The sequence below is a fragment of the Prinia subflava genome, chromosome 3 (genome assembly GCF_021018805.1).
Source record: "Prinia subflava isolate CZ2003 ecotype Zambia chromosome 3, Cam_Psub_1.2, whole genome shotgun sequence".
NCBI lineage: Eukaryota > Metazoa > Chordata > Aves > Passeriformes > Cisticolidae > Prinia > Prinia subflava.
Genome location: NC_086249.1, coordinates 76,431,436 through 76,453,073, shown reverse-complemented (window position 1 = coordinate 76,453,073; position 21,638 = coordinate 76,431,436). Strand labels below are relative to the sequence as shown.

General features: G+C 36.6%; 1 protein-coding gene across 2 annotated transcripts in view; it reads left to right on the top strand.

Moving 5' to 3' along the window:
* The window catches only part of MGAT4A (alpha-1,3-mannosyl-glycoprotein 4-beta-N-acetylglucosaminyltransferase A), a 72,818-nt gene extending 54,738 nt beyond the window's left edge, over positions 1–18,080 (top strand). For both annotated transcript variants that reach the window (XM_063392557.1, XM_063392558.1), the window contains exons 10-16: positions 56–186; positions 775–882; positions 1,283–1,476; positions 13,832–13,910; positions 16,166–16,232; positions 17,265–17,377; positions 17,535–18,080. In XM_063392557.1, coding sequence (XP_063248627.1) covers positions 56–186; positions 775–882; positions 1,283–1,476; positions 13,832–13,910; positions 16,166–16,232; positions 17,265–17,377; positions 17,535–17,561 — 719 coding nt within the window. In that variant the 3' untranslated portion in view covers positions 17,562–18,080. The remainder of the gene's footprint in view (positions 1–55; positions 187–774; positions 883–1,282; positions 1,477–13,831; positions 13,911–16,165; positions 16,233–17,264; positions 17,378–17,534) is intronic.
* The last annotated feature ends 3,558 nt before the right edge of the window (positions 18,081–21,638 follow it).

Sequence of the window (21,638 nt, the reverse complement as noted above, 5' to 3'; positions counted from 1 at the left end):
GACAATGTTATCTCTAATCTAAAGTAACTCCCGTTATTCTTAATGTCACCCACAGGTAAAATGTTCCAGTCTCCAGATATCACTCTTATTGTAGAGTTCATATTTATGTTTTATAAGGAGAAACCTATTGATTGGCTCCTGGACCATATCCTCTGGGTGAAAGTGTGTAACCCTGAGAAAGATGCTGTAAGTTTGTTTTTATTATAAAGCTTCTAAAATGTTTTCATGATGATGAATGAGTTGATTTTTGAGAGCTGAAAGCCAGCATAGTGTGCATTATAGTTACTGCATGTTCTGGAAGAGTCTTCCTGTCAAGATTTTTGTCTCAAAAAGAACTTTAAAGGGACAGTTCTCAGGGGCATCATAGCTGTTATTGCTTCAGATTGTGGAGATGGATGCAGTAAGGATAAAAAGCAAAAGTCTAGTTAGATTCTGTGTGTAACAGACCTAAAATAAACTTACGTATGTAACCACCCATGAGGCCCTGCAGAATGTCTCTGTTTGGATAGCAGTGTTGGAGAAAGTTCCAAATGGAGAATAAACTTCATATTTTGGTCCTTCATTTCTCAAGAAACACCCTTCCTGAATAAACATGTTCTGTGCAAGGACCTTGAACAGTATTATATTTGCACAGCAGTCTTGGTAGATTTCTAGAATGAAAACAAGGAAAACTGGATAAATAGGCCTAGGTTCTTACCTTTGTTGGTTTTTACTAATGTGTTGTTTTGTTTTTGTTTTTTATCCCACCCTTACCTTTTCCCTCTACCATTTCAGAAACATTGTGATCGACAGAAATCTAACCTACGAATACGCTTCAGGCCTTCTCTTTTCCAGCATGTTGGCCTCCACTCTTCTCTAGCAGGGAAGATCCAGAAACTCACAGTTAGTAGACAGTATTTCCCTTCCTTTACAGAGCAGGGTGATTAAATGAAAAACACTGTGGCAATAGAGAAAACAGGCTTTTTCTTGTTGTGTTGCATTTTCAAGCATGATGTATATTGTTCCAGCTGGAATTAAATCTGATATAGACTGGTTACTATAAAGCAGAAATGTTAGTCCAGCTCATTTATGTGGATTTTTGCTGGGGATATTTTTTTCTATTATTTTAAATTTAATGGCATGTCAATATTACTAAGCAGTACAAGATGTGATGCACCCAAAATGAGTAATGCATTCATTTTCTATTTTATGCCAATGTTTGTTTTAAGTGTAACCACTTGGGAAAGGAACATAATAAACAAGGTTTTCTGACCAGCATGATGTTTGTCTGTCTCTCAATTAGGATAAAGACTTCCTGAAACCATTACTGCATAAAATCCACGTGAATCCACCTGCAGAGGTTTCGACATCTTTAAAAGTCTACCAGGGGCATACGCTAGAAAAAACCTACGTAGGGGAAGATTTTTTCTGGGCTGTTACACCAGTTGCTGGAGATTATATTCTCTTTAAATTTGACAAGCCAGTCAATGTAGAAAGGTTAGTAATTACTTGCTGTTGGTCTCATATACGAAGTCGCTTGTACCAAGAGTGCTTTAAGGTAGAATTTGGAGCTGTCATTAGAACCTGAAGTGAAATGTTGTAGGGCATTTGGAGTTCAGCTGAAACGATGATCATTACTGTCTTCAATTTAATTCTTTTACTATGGTAGATTTTGTCTTGCTTTTAATTTTTTTTTCATTTAATCCGGAGCCTTTTTGAAAAATGCAATGTGAAACCAGTGCTTCTCTGATGCAGAGAATTTAAAAGAAGCCAATTTGGTCCTATTTGTATTTGGTTAGACTGTTTCTAGTTACAGAGCAATTGTACAGCATGGTATGTGGTACAGTGTGTTGTGCCCTGTGGCCTTGGTCCCTTGGTTGTCCGGATCAGAAATCTTGCTGGAGCGTGTAAGGATGTCCTTAGACCTGAAAGCTGGGGACTCTGAAGGGTAATATTTTTAAGATGTAGCTTTAGGGCTTGAAAAAAGTCGCTGTGCTAAGATTCCAGGTTGACCTATTTTAAAAATAGTAAAAGGCAACAGAAAAGGAAGGGGATGCGTACTTTCAAAATACAAATAGCTGAGATTCGTTGGAGGACTAAAGCTGACTTCAACTGCTGATCACATTAATTAAGGGTAATTGAGTTAGCACTGTAGAGATTAGTCATCCTTTAGTTTTATTGAGACTCATTTGCTGCTTTGCTGGCTACTGTCTCGCCAACATAGTAATTAAAAATTTATAAAATACATGGTTTATTTCATGTCTACTGTCTCGCCAACATAGTAATTAAAAATTTATAAAATACATGGTTTATTTCATGTCTAGTGGAGTATTGCTATGTTAGTGGATTCCTTTTCTCTTTAGTTTGCACAGGTTATGTGGTTTGGTTTTTTTAGGCCAATACCTATAGCTTGGTAGAACAAATTCTCTTTGAATCAATTTGACTGCATGTTTTTCTTGTGAAAGAGACCTTTTTGCTGTCCTGAACTGAATCCAGTTAGTCAGCTTGTGTACCTTGGTGCGTAATCAAAGGCTGAGTCTTCACCTTGGCTTAGCACAACAGTGAAGATCAGTAGTTCCCTTGTGACTATGTTGTTCCAAACTAGTCTGACCTATGAAACTCAAGGTTGTTGTTTGAGATGTCAAATTGCTCTCTCAGTTGATTGCTATGCTTTAAAAATTTTCCCTGGTTAGATTTCCAAGGTGCATGTATGTAGGAACATAGCTGCCATACCTTCTTGGATTAAAGGCAAAATATTTTTTCTGTGCCAACACTTGAAAAAATACATTTTTTTTATACCTGTTGCCATAATGCTGAAGGGAACTAGGGGAATGAGAAAGTACTAATTATCTCTGTAAAAGATGAGAAAATAATGTTCGTTGTTGTGCTCTGGAAAGTTGTAGCCAGGCCTAAAGTAGTTATGTCCACCTGCTGTGTTAAGAATAGTCTTAACTGTAGAGGATTATATGTTCTAGTTTTTTAGGGGGAAGAAGTGGGGTTTTTCAGGGTCTTGTTTGGTTTGGTTTGGGATTTCTTTCGTTTGTGGGGGTTTTTTTGGGAGGGGGATGTTGTTTTTTTCAGGTTTTTTTATTTTGGTTTTTTTTTGTTTTGTTGTTTTTTTTGTTTGTTTGTTTTTTTGTTGTTGTTCTGGGGGGTTTTGTGGTTGTGTTTTTTGTGGAGGTTTTTTGGTTTTGTGGGATTTTTTGTTTGGTTTGTTTGGGTTTTTTTTGTTGGTTTGTTATTTTGTTTGGTTCATTTGGGGGTTGTTGTTTTTGGGTTTTCTTTGCTTGTTTTATTTTTATTTATTGAAGAGGTGCATTTTAGTTTTAAAAGAAAGGAAACATCTTGCATTCTGTTGCTTCCTCAAAGGAAGTCTGTAAGTTTGAATGATGCTACCTTTTCAGCTATCATTGTAAGCCATTTCAAAGTTTATGACTTTTAGCTTCTATTGCCACAGTGTCCTCAAAAATACAGTATTTTACCTTTCTGAAGTCAGTGACTAATTAGATTTACAGATGTTGTAATTTCAAATTATTGAGGACTTGTTTTTGTTTGTCTGTGTAACTTGAGCAGCAGCTGCAGAATTTGGCAAATGCAGGTCTAGTAGAGCAGTAGAGCTTCCTGATATTTCAAGGATGTTTACTGAGGCAGTCAAAAATAAAACTGTGACTGGCAGATTGAAACCCAGAAAAGGTAAAATGGAAAAAGCATTAGGAAGACCTACCTGGTGGGGAAATGGATCTGATGGTGTGAATTAAGAGTAGAGAAAATACTTTTGATAGTGATCTTGTGTCTGTGAAAATATGCAACAGGCTTTTTCTTTTTTTCTTTTTCTCTAAGTATTAGAAGAGCTCTTTGAATTTAAAGGAAATTTTGTCTGACAAGGCAGTTTGAGGTAGCTGCTGAGCAACTCCCATAATAAATTTGTGATGAAGAAGTTTTTTAATGGAAGTACTGACTACAGCTCTGACTGAATAAAGGGCACATCTATTCCACTTGGACAGAGCACTGACTTGTTCCTGTAGTTTATTTTTCCACACCAAATATTTTGCTGAACTGAATCTGAGTTTTCTGCAGTTCAGTAATTAGCTTTCATTAAGTCTTTAAATATTTAGTTTTTGAGATCTGAGACTATTGTCAGGGATAATACTGTCAAGGATCTCTTAAAGTAAGAACTGAGCTCACTTCACTGAGCAGAAAGTAACATTTGTTCCTATTTTATGCAAGACCTGGCTGGCAGATTCCTGCTGAATATTGAACAGTAAAATAGATGGTGCTTGTTCTAAACCACACCTGGAGAACAGGGATGTGTAAATTGAAACATTCTAGTGCTTACTTTAGTGTCAACTCTTGTACTAAAGCTTTCTAGGTTCTTTCCAAGCAAAGATTTTCCAGCCAAAACACTAAATCCCTTAATAGTAATCTAGACTCTCATCCTTTGCAATAAGAAAATATATACATTTCTTTCAGTAGAAAATCCTTGAGAAGGAAAATAGATTGAAGTATGTTCCTCTTAAAAACAAATTGCATAACCGTGTTGAAGGTATGTTTGGTTTTGATTGGTTGGTTTGTTTTTTTTTTTAAATAAAGGGATGGACTGTTCTCTAAATGCTCAAAACAGCCTACATTGTAAAGATAAACAAATATTGAATTTCTGTTCCTTCAAGTTTTTACATAATTAATGAAATCCACTTTGCTGTTTTAGTATGTACACTGCTGTTTCAAGCACAGATTTAATTATTAAAATTGACAGATATATTAAAGAGTTTCTTTATGAACCAGTCAAAACACATCTGAGAAGGACATTCCATTGCAGCAATAAAGTGATGCTGGTGTCCATCACCATCACAACCATTTCTTTTTTGACTAAGTTTCAGAGTCCTCCCTATAGGTGTGATTGACACAAATCAGGTGTTGTTTTCAAAGAACATATGCACTAATTACTTTGAGAAAGCCCTTGAAAGTGCATAACTTATGGCTGTTCTGCAATAGGAATTTAGAATGGATAGTTTTAGAAAGGGCTTCAAGTTTGCTTCAGTATAAATGGATTTCAAATGCTGATCTTTAGTTTAGAAGAAAAAAGTTTCAGGAAAAGACAAATATGTATTTTATACTGTGGAAAAAAAAACACCAAAACCCAAAACTCACCCCAACCTCCCTAGTATACATATATAAATTTGCTTTATATTTCTAAAATATGAGGCTCATTGTTTCTTGTATGTAACTGCTTCACAGAATCATCAAGGTTAGAAGAGACCTTCAAGGTCATCTAGTCCAACCATCAACCCAGCACCCCTATCCCTAAGTGTCACATACAGTTGCCTCTTGGAAACTTCTAGAGATGGTGACTCCATCACCTCCCTGGACATTATTCCAATGCCTCATTGCTCTTTCAGTGAAGAAAATATTTCTGGTATCTAATCTGAACCTCCCCTGATGCAATTTAAGGCCATTTCCTCTTGTCCTTTCCACTAAGACATTGTAGAAGCCTCCAACCTTCTTTCAGGCATTTGGAGAGAGTCTGGGCCTCCTTTTCTCCAGGATAAACACCTCCAGCTCTCTCAGCTGCTCCTCATAGGACTTGTGCTCCAGACCCTTCTGCAATACTTCTTTGTAGTGTTACTTTGAATATTTTCAAAAGGACTAGTGGCTTACTTTTTTGGAAGGAGGAGCAATGTGGTTTTGCTTGTAGTGTTGGGTTTTTTCTTTCCCTTTCCCCACCATCACTGCTTTGAACTCTATAGTTACCCTGTAGCTGGTTGGCCTCTCCTTTTAAGTTGCTGAGTAGTCATCCTAATGTGACATTGACTATTAATAAAGTGAATTTATAAGGTACAACTTGCTGACTGGAATTTCAGTTTTGAAGTGGAATCCCAATACTTTGACAAATCACCTTGTACATTACATTTACCAATTTGTGCTCTGATATTGGCATAGATACTGGATGTACAGTATTTGAGACTATTCATCTAATTTTCTGTATTCTGGACATTGGAATTGCAGGGAAACCGTGATGTTAAACCTCACTTATATTTCCCGTGGCATCTTCTCATAACACAGAATTAATAGTCATGCAAGAAAAAATATGTTTGACTATTTAAGCTAGAAAATCAATGTATTGAGTGTGAATAGTATCTTGTTGGACTCCTGGTAACTAAACATATACATTATTTTGTCTGCTTTGAAATTATTGTGACAGTGCTGAAAAATACCTTCATAAAAAGTGACAGATGGGTGCGTGATATTTTGTAAAGGAAAATAAAGACAGCTTTTAAAACAGGTTCTCTAGCAGTGAAATATAAAATGATTTTTTTTAAGTACAAAAAAGTTCCCCAAAAAGTATCATAGCAGTCAGTCCTGTATGTATCCAAAATGTAATTAATTATTCATCCTATGGGATGGAAGTCCTCCTGTGGCTAGCGAGATAAAAGATCAAATGCAGTACAACAGAAAAAAAACTTCCTAACAGCTTTCCAAAACTGGAAATGGAACTTCCTCATCATTTGCTTTTGCAGTAACAACCACTCAAAACCTAGGAACCTGCAAAATTGTTTTGGTTTTAGATGAGTACAGCAGTGACTTGCCTGATGTATAAGCTGTTCTTTGTTCATAATCACTGTTCAGTGTAGAACCTCCCCTTCAACCCAATACATTAAACCTTTTATGGGCAGTTTCAGCTCAAGAACTGTGTAAGTGCATACATGTAGAGTGGATGATTTAGAAGTAATTTTTAATTCTGATTCTAAAGATGTATGCTGTTGAAGTGCAGCACCATTTTATGAAGCTTGTACTGGTAATGTCAGCTGATAGGAAATATTTGAAAATCTGAGTGTATTATTTTAAATGTTTTGGTGTTTGTCAGTACATTTCAGGGCTAAAACTTCTAGTGTCCATAACAGAGAATCTGAGGACTTTGGTTTCTCTGTTTGCATAAGCTTCCGTACTAATGAGTAGAACATCCTCAAATGGATGGATGCACTGACAGCAGGGATTTGGCAGGCAGGCTCCCAGGCACTGATGCAGTTTGCTCTGGGCATGGAATTCTGCCCATAACAATGAGGCAAGGACTTCATATAAAAAGGGAAAAAAATCTCAAAGTATGGATCAGAGACAGAAGAAAAGAGCTGCCTAAGCCAAGGACATGCTGCTTCTTCCCTAATGGTACTAATATGCAAGATTTGTGTACTTGGCAGTGTTCCTGGATTTATAGTTCTTAGTCAGAAGTCTTGGAGGCTTAATGCTGCTGCCAAAGTGTTAGATGTCTAATGCCACTTCATGTGATTTCCAGAAGGACTGGAGTCTCTGAGATGTCATAATTGCATCTCACCAGCCTGAGATGAGGTCACATACCCAAGTGCAATCTCAAATGGTGGCAAATGCCCATGTGTAAGAAAACTGAAGGGAGTTATGTGTGCTGGGGGGTAAAAAATGTTTATGTGCATATACCCATGTATACACACGCATGCATACTAAACTCAAAACCCCAGCAAAGCCTTTCTACATCCCACTGGATTAAAAAATCAGCAGAAATAACCTTGTAAAAGAACAGTCAATCACCCCCAGCAAAAAATGCAAGCCAACAAACCCTATCCATGAAATAAAAAAAAAACCACCTCCAAACCACCTCTGAAATGAAAAATCTAAAATTAATTTTATGTCAGACTTTTTTATTACAGTTGATGTGAGCCTGCTCCAGAGAGACAGTGCAGCTTTAGCAAGTGGATGTCATAGTAGTGTCTGGGAAACAGTAGAAAAGTAGACCAGAGAATGAGATTTTCTTACACGGCTAAATACCTTCTACACATACTGCACAAGTGAAAAGGGTTAGGAAATGGTACAGGTAATTTTACTAAAATATTCAGATTGAGTTTTGAAGTGGTGTGAGAGAATTAATTTCTTGGGCATGTGATGGTTAAAACAGACTCAGACCACTCCCCAAAATCCTTCCGTCGCCTCTTCAGTCCAGCTCCTTTGTGGCCCATTGACAGACATGAGAAAGTTCACTCCTTTAGGTGCACTGGGGCAACGCTTCTGTGAAAACAGGGAATTCAACCCTTGCAGCTCTCAACCACGCAGCCCAATTTATATAAAGATGCTTAGATGGGCTCGTTTTGTCAAAGGAAGTGAAATCTTACCAGGAACTTTGCATAGAAGGTAATAGGGTGGGGGTATTTTTTTTTGTGTGTGTTGTTTGGGGAGGCCAGGGGATTTCTTCTGTCTTTGTAGGGAGTTTTTTTCCAAATTTTGAATTATAACAAGATGTTATATATAACAAAATATATATAAATATGTATATATAACAAAAGCTTCCACTCCATTACTTACCTATTGTGAGTACTTGGCAGATGCATTTCTATATAGACTGGAGGAATTACACTTTTTTTGGAAGTATAAGCAATTTTTTTCAAAAGACTTAGCAAGAGGCATGAAGAATAGGAGAATAAATTGAGCTTGAGAGAAGGAAAAGAAATTATTCATCTTCTGTTTGTGTTTTGCATGAGGAAATAGTGCATGGTTAATACTGGTTTCCAGTGACAGTAGAATAACACTTCCTAATTAGGATTCTGGGAAAGTGACACAAAGGAGGTAGATTAGTTTTCTTTTTACCACATTTGCATCCAGTGATCAAAAATGCTGGAAAGAATTGGTGAATAATGACTCTTGCAGTGGATGATGGCATCTGTAGAGAGCCAAAAAATTGCTGACTGAATATTGCTTTTACAGAAATTCATGTTGTGCAGAATTAAAAACTCTAAGGCTGCATGTTGCTATGGATAATTTGTTCAAATGTGGAAGGAAACATTTCCTCTCTGCCTTCCTACTTATTTTCATTTTCTGAAAATGGGATATACTAAAATACATCACATTGCTAAAAAGAGACATAAGGAGGATGTGTGAAGGAAAGGATTTGTTTCCTGATGTTTGTAGAGCACAAAGGGCTGCATTCTTATATTCTCAGAATCAGGTTTAGTATCAGGTGAGAACTTGTTTCCTTCAAGACAAAACCCAGATAATATTGACAGTGGATGTGAATTGTGCTGTTTAAAGTACTTTTGTACACTGTTTCCTTTTATAAAATCGCCATAATTTACTAATAAAATTGTTGTGTATTCAGTTCCATTTTAATTAGAACATGTAATTAGAATACTTTCTGTAGATGAAAAAATAATTGGCACTTTATTTAAATAAAATATAAAAGATTTTTTGACATCTAAATAAAATCAAATTGGGTAATAGAATAGTAGTTTTGGGGCCTAAATATGCTTGGATGTGAGAGAAAGAAGAGAGATAGATCCCTTTATAAGCAAGATGGGGGCGGGTAGAGGAATGCATGGTTGTTCTTTTTTTTGTTTGAAAACACAGGTGATGAAAAAGTATAGCTAGTTCAAGAATATTAAACTCAGCAGTTCAGATTAGTAATGTTAATTTATCCATCCTCTGGGGGATGTTACAAAAGGTGAGAATCTTTCTGGGTGCTTACTATTGGAGAGGTTCTGAACCTGAGTGTGGGCTTTGAAAGTACCCTAATAGTTAACTGCATTGGCAGACTAATGGTACCTTTTGTCAGTACAAATAATAATCACACTTCTGCCTTCCCCTCCCATTGTGTTTTAGGATGTGTATGAATATTTGTTTCAGCTTATTGGCTGGGGGGGCTTTCCCCTGTGTTTGTCTTGATTTTTATATGTGTATCTAACTCCATGGCAACAACTCAACCCCTCAGCCTGGGTAAATACCGAAGTCACTGGGTATTAAAACAGAAGTTTTCTTTGCAGCTTTGACTTTGCACCAAACTTTGCTTAGTTTGGTGATTGGTGGGCTTTTCTTTCTGTTTCTGTGTTTGTTTGTTTTTAAACCTTCAGTGGTCTTGAAATTTTGTGTATTTTTTAATGCTACATGAAATATTAACACTTAGCCTCCTCTTACTCTCATACCACATTGAGGTCATGAACAGAGTGTATGTGAGTTCATACATTTAATTATTTCTGGTAGAAAGGAGGTTTGAATATCTAGAGTAGCTGGTTATTATCTTTGACCTGTGACTCTCTAAAAAGACACTGCCCACAGAAAATGTTCTCTTAGATTCAGATACATTAGTTCTGTACTTAGCAATTTTAAGTTAGAGTTACTTTTCTCTGATGACTTTGACCAAAAATGTTCAATTGTGTTCATGTTTGTATTTTGTAATTAAGAAAGTAGTGAAGTAATATTCCGTAAGGCAATAGTAGGGTTTTGTTTTTTTATTTAACTTTAGGTGAATTTGTGTTTGGTTGGGATTACTATATTTAGAGATCCATTGCTTTCAGAATTTTTATTTGAAAGAATGGTTCAGAAGGTGTTAGGTTAAGCAGCTGGTAGACAAGGAAATCTTAGTGATTATATGCTAAGAAAAATGTTAAGTAACAAGGAAAAAAGTGTATGTTTTTACTGTTTACATGGACTGTTGTGTAAATCCCACGACAGGTATCAAAATAATTTAGCAATTGAAAGCAAAGCTATTCCCAGGTCCTTCAGTATCTGTTTTGAGAAATACCTGTCATCTGAAAAACATAGAATCATTAGGTTGGAAAAGACATTTAAGGTAGTTCAGTCTATTTATAAACCAGTGTTTCCCTTGCAAGAAAAAAGGACTGGGCCGGACATCTTACTGCTGGTGCAGGAATTAAATCAAAGGAAGCAACATCGTAATCCTATGACTATCAGCTGGATTATTCTACATTAGTGACTTAATGAGAACCCTAAATGTCCTGCAGATGTCTCTGTGGTTTCTAGAAATGTCTGTTTTACTTAAGAAATACCAGATGAATAAATCAGTGCATTAGTTAGGGGACATAAGAGTCTTCTCTCCACCTGGGAGGAAGAAACCCATAATACTCTCTCATCCAGTTAAATATCTAGCATAACAGCAAGTTTGTAAAACTTGGCATATAAAGAGTGCAAACCCAAAAGGTTTGGGGAGGTAAAGACAGGTTCCTTAAAAGCCATTTCAAGGATTTTTGAATGGGAGGTTTAACTGACCTTTGTTTTGAAATGAGTTTTACTCTCTCAACCCATCTCCAAAGAATCTCCATTGGAAAATCTCCCCTATCAGAAAAGCAAGTTGTACAAAAGAATAGCTAATGACACTTATTTTAGGAGTTGTAGAATATATTTGTTCATAATTTTATTTCAAATAAAGTTTTCTAATTGGTAAATTCTAGTTCTAAACAAAATATTTATCATAGATATGGATTTACTTTGTATGTGTATTTAAGCTTCTGTTTTCAATCTGTGTAACTTTTAATGTCTAAGTAGGTGTTATCTGTCAAGTGTTGAAGAAAGGCTCAGATATAAAAATATCCCTTCCTTTCTAAACATAATTTAAAATGTGACATGTGCATGTGTTACATTTGTGTGTGCATATGGATTAACAGATAGTTATGGAAATAGATAGAAAATACACTGAAATAGCGGGTTTGATTAATTAGTGCTGTAAATTGCTGTGGCACTGTGCCAGCTCGGGAGTGCATTGCTCTAATGGAGTGACAACTGCTGAGGGGAGGAAGCTGCATCTCAGTCTCAAGGCTGATAGCACAGTAGGAGAAATGGTTGGCTGTGGTTGTGTGCTTGCAGGGTTGGTTTTGAAAACAAGCAAACAAACCCAAATAAATAAATGACAACTCCTCACCAACAAACAAAACCCTCCCTGCTACTGCTTCCCCCAAAAAACTGTGCAAACCTCCGAAGCCAATTACTGTTCACTGGGAGCACAGTGATCCCAGATCAGGGGGAGTTTCTTTGTGGATTTTTAGCTGTGTCTTCTCAGAACTAAGTGCTGAGGAAAAGCAGCGTGTCTGTGGTTTGGGTGGAGCATTTGATGGGAATACCTTAGACGGCAAGTGTTTTGTTACTTCCATTTTAAATTAAGTCTCCTTAGAATTTTCAGTGTTTTCAAGAGAAAAAATAGCCAGTACTGCTTAGGATATCTGACAGACTAAGGAATGGCTAGTTTGATCTATTAGGTCAAAAGAGAGCAGAATGTACTTTTAGTTTTCTGGTCAGCTTTCCTGATGAGAGTTTTATTTTGGTTACTATTGAGGTGTACAATGAAGGCATCTTCCTAGAAAAAATAACTTGTTGGGGTTTTTTTTGGATGTCATTAATGTCTAGAAAAAGTCACAGGCTTTGTTTTGGAAGAACTGTGGATGTTTTAGGTAGCATGTATACATTGGAATTGACTAACCTTTACATTGAAGTACAGTGTGGAAATTATTTTTTCTTGAAACACAGTAGTGAGGCTTATTTAGTCCAGTTCTGTTTTCCAGTACGATTGTGCTAAACCAGTGTAATAGAAATCAGCGTGGCTTTCTTGTATCCCAATGTGAGGTGTTACTCCTTTTCTGAGCCTTGATAAAAGAAATGTTCTGTGTGTGTGTGCATTTTCTTAAAATACTTCAATCATTTTGGGGTCACAGACATTTCTGAGTCAGGCTCAGAGTGCTGTTTTCTTCTACTTGTCTTGTAGCTATAGAGTATGGATTAATGGCAGGTATTCAACCTGGCTTCAGATATATTGGATAAAGACAAGCTGGAATTTACATTTCTAACTGCATCTTAATAAATTACAAATTGAGCTAATGTTTTTCATTTTAATCAAGTGATAATTTCTGAACTAATTTTGTCTCTGGCTGGTGACATATTTAATGTCAAAGAGAAATTAACAGAAAGTACTATTTAAGTTCCAATTGAAGAAAGGTTTGAAATGTGTTGATAGATTTTTACATATTCATTTAAACATAATAAAAGTAAAATAGTCTTCCTAAAAGTGGCATCTGAGTAGGTGTAGGATCTAATTCGTTTATGACAGTAATCTGAATTAACTCTGGTCCACTGGAAAAAATGGCAAGTAGTGAACAATTTTCAAGCATTGATTCCACCTAGTGGTAAAAAAATATTATTACTGGTTTACATAATGCATATTTAGAATAACATGAAATTCATGTTATATATAAAGAGAGGAATTAAATTGTCTCTTTTGTAAGATAATCTACGCATGTAGTGCTGCAGAAGCTGTTCATAGTAGGCAGCTAGAATTTGAACAGTTCACTGATTGATACTGATAGAGAGGTTTAGATAATGTTTCAGACATATTTACTCTGTCCATTAAAAAAAATGAATCGCACAACTGAGTGAGAGTAATGGGGACTTTGTACAGATTTAAAACAGTCCTTTTTATGTGTGTATACATGTCAAGAACAGGCTTTTATGGTTTGGGTTTTTTTGAGGGATTTTTTTTCTTCTATCTGTTGTTGGAACAGAAGTTTGAATTCAGGTAACATGAAGGGTATGGATGTGGGTTGGGAATTCCTGGCATAATCATCAATGAGATTTTGCAATGAACCACGGTGGAGAGATGGGCTCGGGGAACACTCACCTGGCAAAATATTGACTTGGCTGAGTTCCCAGAACTGTTTCAGAATGGATCTGCAGAGTTCATCCTGTGGGCACAGGGCGAGGGTGGCGTGTGCTGGGGAGAGGCTGAAGGAAGGCAGGGCTCCTGCTTCTGGAGGTGATACAGTATGTGCCAGGCAGGAATGCCTACAGCTTTGTGTAGTGCAATCTGGGAAGAGCAGATGATGCAAACGCCCTTCCTCTCTCAAATATTGTCCAACTACTCTTCAGCGACTGAAAGATTTGATCCCTTCCAATCAGAGTAACATGTGAAACCATCTTAGCCCCAGCTGATGTAGGCCCAGTATAAAAATGTTTATTTTTGTAACATCCGTGTGTGACAATTTACCTGTAAGACAGTAACACAGCAGATTCTGACTGATATATGTAGACCGTCTTTTTTTTTCCTTTTCATTTATAGGTACTTGTTTCACAGTGGCAATCCAGAGCATCCAGGAGACATACTTCTAAACACGACTGTAGAAGTTTTGCCTTTTCAGGTATGAATTCTTTGATTTGTGTCTTCTCCATTACAAGATAAAAGCAAAGTCTCTTTATTGACTTTTTTAACAGGGTAAGGAGGCATAAATACTTCTTTTAACTGTATGAACTTGATGTTCTGATGTTCTCATTCTTTTCCTTCTTTTAATTGGATATATTCACAGAAGACTATTGTAATTATTCAGATGTTCATTCAGGGTGCAGTCTGCTACAAGTGGTGTTGGTAATTTCAAGGTGAACAAGGTCATTTTCTTCTAGTTCATTGCTGCTATTTAAAACAAAAAAATAAACAGTCTTCCCTCTCCTGTGTATTTTGAGAAATGGGAAACCTAAGTCAATCAGCTATTTGACTTAGTAAAAAAGTCTTAGTTCAGGGATTGACACACATCCAAGACCACTAGATACCAAAATATATAGATTCTTAAACAGAATGTGAACCTTTCTCCTGGTTTCTGGTTTTTTTTTCCCATTAATCAGCCAGTTTTACCACAGGAGAGTACTACACTATCTAAAGTATATTCTTGTTTGAAGTCAGATGGCATGGGTTCTTTTTCTTCAACTAGATATTACAGCTAACTATTTATATCACAAAAGACTGAGAAGATTAAGATATTATTTCAGATAAGTTTATTTTATTTAGCATTAAAATGGCAAAGTGTCTCTATCTTCCCCTATATACCTGCTGTAGGAATCTTGAAATCTATGCTGAATTTTAGGAAATTCTTACTATTCCCATCCTTAAAAAGAAAATTGTTAGTTTGATTCTAATTATACAACATGACATGTGATATTATAAGATCTGAGGGGCTTGTTTCTCTAGACCTGTGGAAATACACTCAACCACAAAAACAGCAGCAGCCTCAATTCATCTAAGCCCAAGATACAAGAATGCACAAGATAATGAGCAAAAATGTGCACCAGGCCTCTCTTTTTTGGCTTTATTTGGTTGTGGAATGTCTCTCACTGGAGCATCCCTTAAGGAAGCAATGCTATGGAGGTTCTTTTGCTATTGATGCAATTTGTGGAAAAGGTAAACAGGAAATTCTGCATCTGGCCTGTTCCTAAGCCACTGGTGTCAGCAGCAAATATTGTCAGTAAAATATTGACAGCTGAGAACAGCAGCTCCTGAGGGCCCTGTCTCTCCACCCTGGACTTCAGTAGAGCTAGAAACTCATTCAAGTATTTTAACCCTGATCTTCCTTAAGTAGAATTCAGAGAAACAAAAACAACCCTTAGAAACCAGAGTACCCCCAGACTGGATTTGTCTGGGATTCAAGCAGCATACTAAAACCCCTCAAGACAATCTAGAACAAAAACCTGCCCCAAACACCACCAACAACAAAGAAAACCAAAACTCCTACCTCGCAAATAAATAACCAAAAACATTCCCACCACTTTCTCAGCAGCCTTAGTTCAAAATAGGAATTAAAACAAAACAAAAACAAAAACAAAAAAAACCAAAAAAAACCCCAAAAAGAAACAACAACAACAAAACAAAACAAAACAAAACAAAAAAAAAAAAAAAAAACAAAACCAAAAAAAACCCACCACAAACAAAAAAAAAAAAAAACCCTGATCAATTTATTCTCCATTTTGCCAAGCATTTTTAATAAATTCCTGGGAAATTCTCAGAGTGCATCTTTCAGTCTTGGATCATGGTTGTAATTTTCAAGCTGTTTTTCAAGTGTTGCTCTACAGGTTTTTTTTTTTTGTGCTTATTAAAAAAACCTTTCTGATCCCCATAGTGAGGCACTGATAATTGTGGTCCTTCCCTCGCTGGTCTGATGGTTTTCTCTCTCACCTAAAGTCTTAGATCAAAAAGTAAGCTGTAAGTTTTCATTTGTCAAAGAGAAAAAGCTCTTGCTGAGCCACAGAAAAAGAAGGCAGGTCATGCCTTTGCTTGTCTCCTGCTGTGTATGCCAGTATGTGCTAAGTATTCTGTTCACCTGGCAATTACCATGCAAGTTTCATGGGGCACTTAGAGTACTTAATTTTTCTCCTTTGAAGCCAAGTATTGTTCAGTTCTGGAACACTGCTGCTCTTGGGGGTTTTTTTTTGGGTTTTGTTTGTTTGGTTGGTTGGCTTTTTTTATGTTGGCTTGTCTAAGGCTATGAATAACTATATTCCAGGCTTGTTCTTAATTATTAGTAAAAAATCGATGGTGAACATATAAGAAGAGTGGACACACATTTGTCTTTCTCTGGCAAAGTCATATGCCAAAATAAATTATCTTATTTTTGCTTTGTTGTTCTAGAGTGAAGAACTGGTATTAAGCAAAGAAACCAAAGACAAACGCTTAGAGGATGGGTACTTCAGGATAGGTATGTAACACTAGAAAAAAAAGTGTATTCTTACTATTGCAGCTCTTACAGACATCTTCATTAAAACCAAATCAAACCTAAATCTGAGCTTTTATCATTCATTTTTGGGTACATGATCCTGTAGGCTTTACTTAATACTGTGTCCACAAATTCTTTTCAGAGATGGATGTACTAAACACAGATAGTTTAAGAGTCTTGTGACTCTTAGTTGTAGTGCAGCTACATCCAATTTTTTCTGCCAGGACTGATCACCTAGATTATAATAGAGGCATTTCCAGGTTTTGTAAGATCACCTCCTCTGTCTTGTGACTGCACAAGTGCTTTGGTGTGAGTTGTGTGCTTGGCCTGGATTTGAACCCACCCTACAATCAGCTGTCTCTTCACAGGATGAGACTTGCATCTCAACAGCCAAGTAGCTGTTGGGGAAGGTGCCTGGATACATGTTGTCAAGGGAGAGAAATATCACACATGGATTAATTAGTTGCTGGACATAGTTCAGGAAATCCTGTTGTAATGGAAGCATATTTTTTTTCATAATAAATTACAGTTGTCTATATGGTTTAACTGTAAAGTCTAACGGGACTTTTAAATTGAATTCTTACTCATCCTAATATAATTCAGGATTCTTTCAATAGGAATATGTTATGCATGAATGATATCCCTTGTCCTTAGTCCTATCTGAAAACACATAAGCCAAAGGTGTCATATTAGTTCTGTGATATTAAATGAATACCTGTGCCAAAATCTTGACTGAGTTCGAGGTGTTAATACCTTTAGACAGTTTCAAAGCTTTTATTCTTATGTGTAATCCTGTTTAGATTGGTGTGTACTGATGATGTGCCCCATGTTGTTTGCTGCTGCAAAACTGGATCTGATGTCAAAGTCACTCACTGCCTTTTATTTTGGGAATGACACAAGTTTCACTGTGATTGTGTCACAATGATGCTGTGAATTGTGATACTGCAGATACATTTTCTGGATTTTGTACTTCAGTTTGTTGAGAAGGGTTTAATTGAGTATGTACTTTTGCAGGGAAGTTTGAAAACGGTGTAGCTGAAGGAACAGTAGACCCCAGTCTAAATCCTATTTCATCATTCCGGCTTTCAGTGATACAAAATTCAGCTGTTTGGGCAATTCTGAATGAGGTAAGAGGTGGTAGAACATTGAAAAACATAACCAGTGAACGGGAGATTTCTTCATTTTGTTTTGAACCTCAGACTTTTGGCCAACACTAAAAATAGCTACCTCTTATTCTAATGTAATACACTAAACCATGACATTTTTTCTGATTCTCTATTTCAGATTCATATTAAAAAGATTACAAACTGATCATGGAAATCTGCTTTAGAGGAAAAAGAATCATCGAAAATTCTTCCTATAAAGTCTGACATCCTTAGCAAGTCACAAATGGAAAATACTGAGCATGCACCTTATTCCAAATGTCATTCTTTTTCACTTGAACTCTACCTCTTGTGAAATCTACTGTAGATGAGAAGATTGTATTTACCCCTTCTTATCTGATCCATCCAGAAACTGATGCTCCACACTGATAACGTTTGTCCGAGGCCCAGGTTGTCCTCCACTGTAATGTGACTTTACCATCCTACGGTTGCAGAACCCTGCTACGCTTAACCTGTACTATTTTGATAGTATAGTAATATAGAGTTGTACATATTGTTACATTCCTTGAAGAAAAAGAGATATAATTATTGTTAAATAAGTTTTATGAAGGGGGTACTTTCGGAGTTCCATTTATTTTCTATAACAAGAACCCTCTTTTATAGACTGTCAGGGATATATATTAAAAATGCTAGGGATATTTAATTTATTAAAATAATTTGAAAAGTACATATTTTTATGCAGTAAAATTTTAAATTGATATAGTTTTTTTATGAATTCTCTAGTTTAAGTTATCTTTCTACATTTTTCTTTGGAGATGCGAACATAAATTAATACCATATTTCAAATATACTGCCATGTTTAAAAAAAACAAGATTAAGTTCCTAAATTATGTAGTTTTATACACAGAATCTGAATGATGTTCAGAGGCATAAACAAGAGTTCTGAAGAGCATTATTCTTTGGGGCCACTATGTACAGTTTGTAGCCACATAAAAAGCATGTTGAAATGTCTTGTTTCATATTATGTACTAAATCTGCAGTGATTTTAGATTAAATCCATTGCATTTTAGAATATTTTTTTTTTACTCCAAAACAGTTCTTTCTAAAATATTTGTAAACATTTCCTAGGCTAAACAAATTCATTTTCTGTACTGAAGAAAATCATTCTCCAGCTTTGCTTTGGAGTGACAAAAGGCTACCTTTTATCAAAAGAATGAACATGTGATTTACGGAGGTCTCCTTTTAAAAAGTTCTGTTATTGCAATGTTTGTTTTGGATACATTAGTGAGTAGTTACAGTTTATTTTCTTCCTTTGTTTAAGAACAAGGTCTTAGTTTGACTCCTTTATGAGTCAGTATGGTAACTTGGACTGACTTTATAGTAGGGACTGAATTTGGCCTCAAGTTTGTACCCTGTCTTTTCATTTCAAGGGAAACAACAGTGATCTTAAATGAATCAGAAATGCAGTCAGGAACAGAATGTAATCTGGGTTACAATCAGAGTGGAACTGTTGCAGTACTAATGCTGCTGCTTTTCTTAAGAGTCCTTCTGCTTAGCTGCCTATGTGTAAGGGCTCGGGCGCTGGAAAAATTCAGTTAGTCAGACATGGCCAGGAGAAAGAGAGGCAGGAATTCCTCCCTCTGATAGGAATGAAGTGCCTGATTGACATTGGAGGGAGGCATCCATGCTGGCCTGGGTATTCTCAGCTGTGCTGTGAACCAGCCTCCTGAAGTGACATCTCAAAAGCTGGCCAGCTTTCCCTGTGGAAAAAAACACATTCTGCTACCCCCAGCACAGAATCCCTTAAGTTGGAAATGACCTTTATTGTCTTTGTGATCAGGGCACAGATGCACAAAACCTGTAGCTGATTCCCTGATCTAGGGCAGGAGTCTTGAATTTGTACTTCCCCATTAAAGTTTGGCTGATAGGTTTGGCCTCTCTTTCGTGATATGTTTATAAGGAGCAGGAGCCTAAACCTGCCTCTCTATTACACTCTCACTTCTGGGTTATAGTGTCAACCTGGCTTCTCTTCTGCCTTGTTGGAGAATTGTGCCATAGCTTTGACAGTTCAGCAGTACTCAAGCTGAAGAACTTACCTACTTTTACAGACTGTTGTTGTTTAGCTGTGTTGTCTGGGGACATAGGGAAGACAAGATTTGTACACAGATGTAAGACCTTCTGTTTAGACCGACTGGTGTAAATTCAAGAAAAATAAGTTACCAAGCAGACCTTGTTTACTGTTTCTGATTGCATCAGGTGGTGTAAATAAAATGTTACTTGGAAAGCTTGTGTTGCCCATAGACACCAAGGGCATAAACTACTGGTCACATAAATTAAGATTATTCTTGGATTTAGGAATGTGGGTGACTAGGCTCTGAATCCTGTGTGTCTCTAGCTTACTGTGGTGCTACAGCCCCATTTGTTTCCTGTATAATGGCCAGCCTCAAATTACCAATGCAATGGCTTTTTATCACACATCGGCTAGCAAAGGTCTGAGAAAGTATTTAGGTTTTCTTCTCAGCTGTGTCTGTGAATGAATGATGCAAGTTATTTAAACTAGGGTTATTTATTACAATCCAGACTGCAGAAATACATTAGATATTGCAGTTTCTTACTATAATTAGTTTTGCTGACAGTGACCTTTTCTGTTTTCCATGAGTCCCGAAATTTACTGGTACCATTTATGTAGGAAAGCTGTGTGCTTATTCTCGAAGCATCACTGTTCCTGACACTTCAGAGTGGTTAAGATGAATCACTGCTAATATATTTAAATACATGGAACCCATACCACATTGATTGCAAGACTGGTTAGTAGTATATTTAATTTTCAAAAATGCTGAGGAGAAAATTATCCAAGACAACAAATTAACTAGTGTGTGGTAAAATGTGGGTTGTTTTCTAAAGATTGATGCATTTTTATTACATTATAGTAGCAGGAGTTGAAAATACTCTGGGCTGCTTCAGTACTTTCAATGTTCCTGAACTTACAGGCTCTCTAGATAAAAGTGCCACATAAATACAAATTCTATTTCATTAGATCCAGGTACATTCAGACCTGCTGTAATAGATTATTTCTGCAGACAGCTATTTTGGGCTTTGTACCTTTAAATTCCAATCCCCAAGTCAGGCTGAAATGGTGGAAGTCTTCTTCCTGGAAGTATGGTGAAGTGAGAACACCGGGGCTGTTTGGCTCATCAGCCTTTAGCTGGGGTACTCTTTGTGGCTGGGTCTACACCAGTGGGCTGGTGTCTCCTGCACATCTCCATTGTAAGGGACAGTATTACCACAAGAGATCTTAAACAGCATCTTAAACCTCTTACCTGCTTTGAGGGAGTTTTTCCCCGCCTGTATTCAATTGCAAGTTATTTTTGTTGTGACCTTAAAAATCCCCTCAAGGCCACTGAATCTTAAGAGTTATCCAATAATGGAAAGTGTTTAAAAAAAATCTCTGCACTATCCTGTGCTCCTGTTAGCTCCTTCTGATGCTGTTAAAGCTTCAGAAAAGCAAACTTTTGTGAAACCAAAGGCATAGCCAGAAACCTTCATTATCTGGGCAAATGAACTTATACTGGTGTGAACATTTGCTTTTCTGAGCTGATCAGGACTGCTTGGGACCAAGGAAACACAAGATTTGTCAGTATAATCTTGCTTTGCTCATTCAGTAGGTCATCTACTGAAAACTTTGTAAATAATGAACAGGATGTGATAATGAGTGTTTCTAAAGCACTGTATAAGGCTTTGAGCTTTTGCAGGCATCTCAACCGTGTGTTTTCATTGATGGAGAAAATTCCTATGGATATATTCATTTTGTTCTGTACTTCAAGATGGCTTAGAAAAATTCAGATAGATGTGATTCATGGACCAAGAAAAGACTGGAGTCTTCTGTTGTATCACTGCTTGTCTAGCTGTTTCGAAGCAGTTTTTAAATACCTTGAGTCAGTTTAGAGCAAAGCAATTTATACTTTGCCTGTGTGAAACACAGTTCCATTAATGAGCTGAAGTGTGATTAGTCTTTGGAAAAATTTGGAAACTGTGTACCAGTTTCCTTTTTTTTTTTTTTTTTTTTTTTTTTTTTCCCTCTCCCCAGATATATTATAATTTCAGTCATCTCTGTATTTTGTTGGAAGTACTTGCTCCAGATGAAGTACCATAGTAATTTGTAGTTTGCCTCCAACTTGGAAAGTACTGTTTTAGTCTTGTGGGGGAAAAGAAAAATGAAATCTTCTCAAACCTTGCTCCCCTAAAATACATGAACCCAAGGTTTTATGTTTGTTCTTACTAGAAC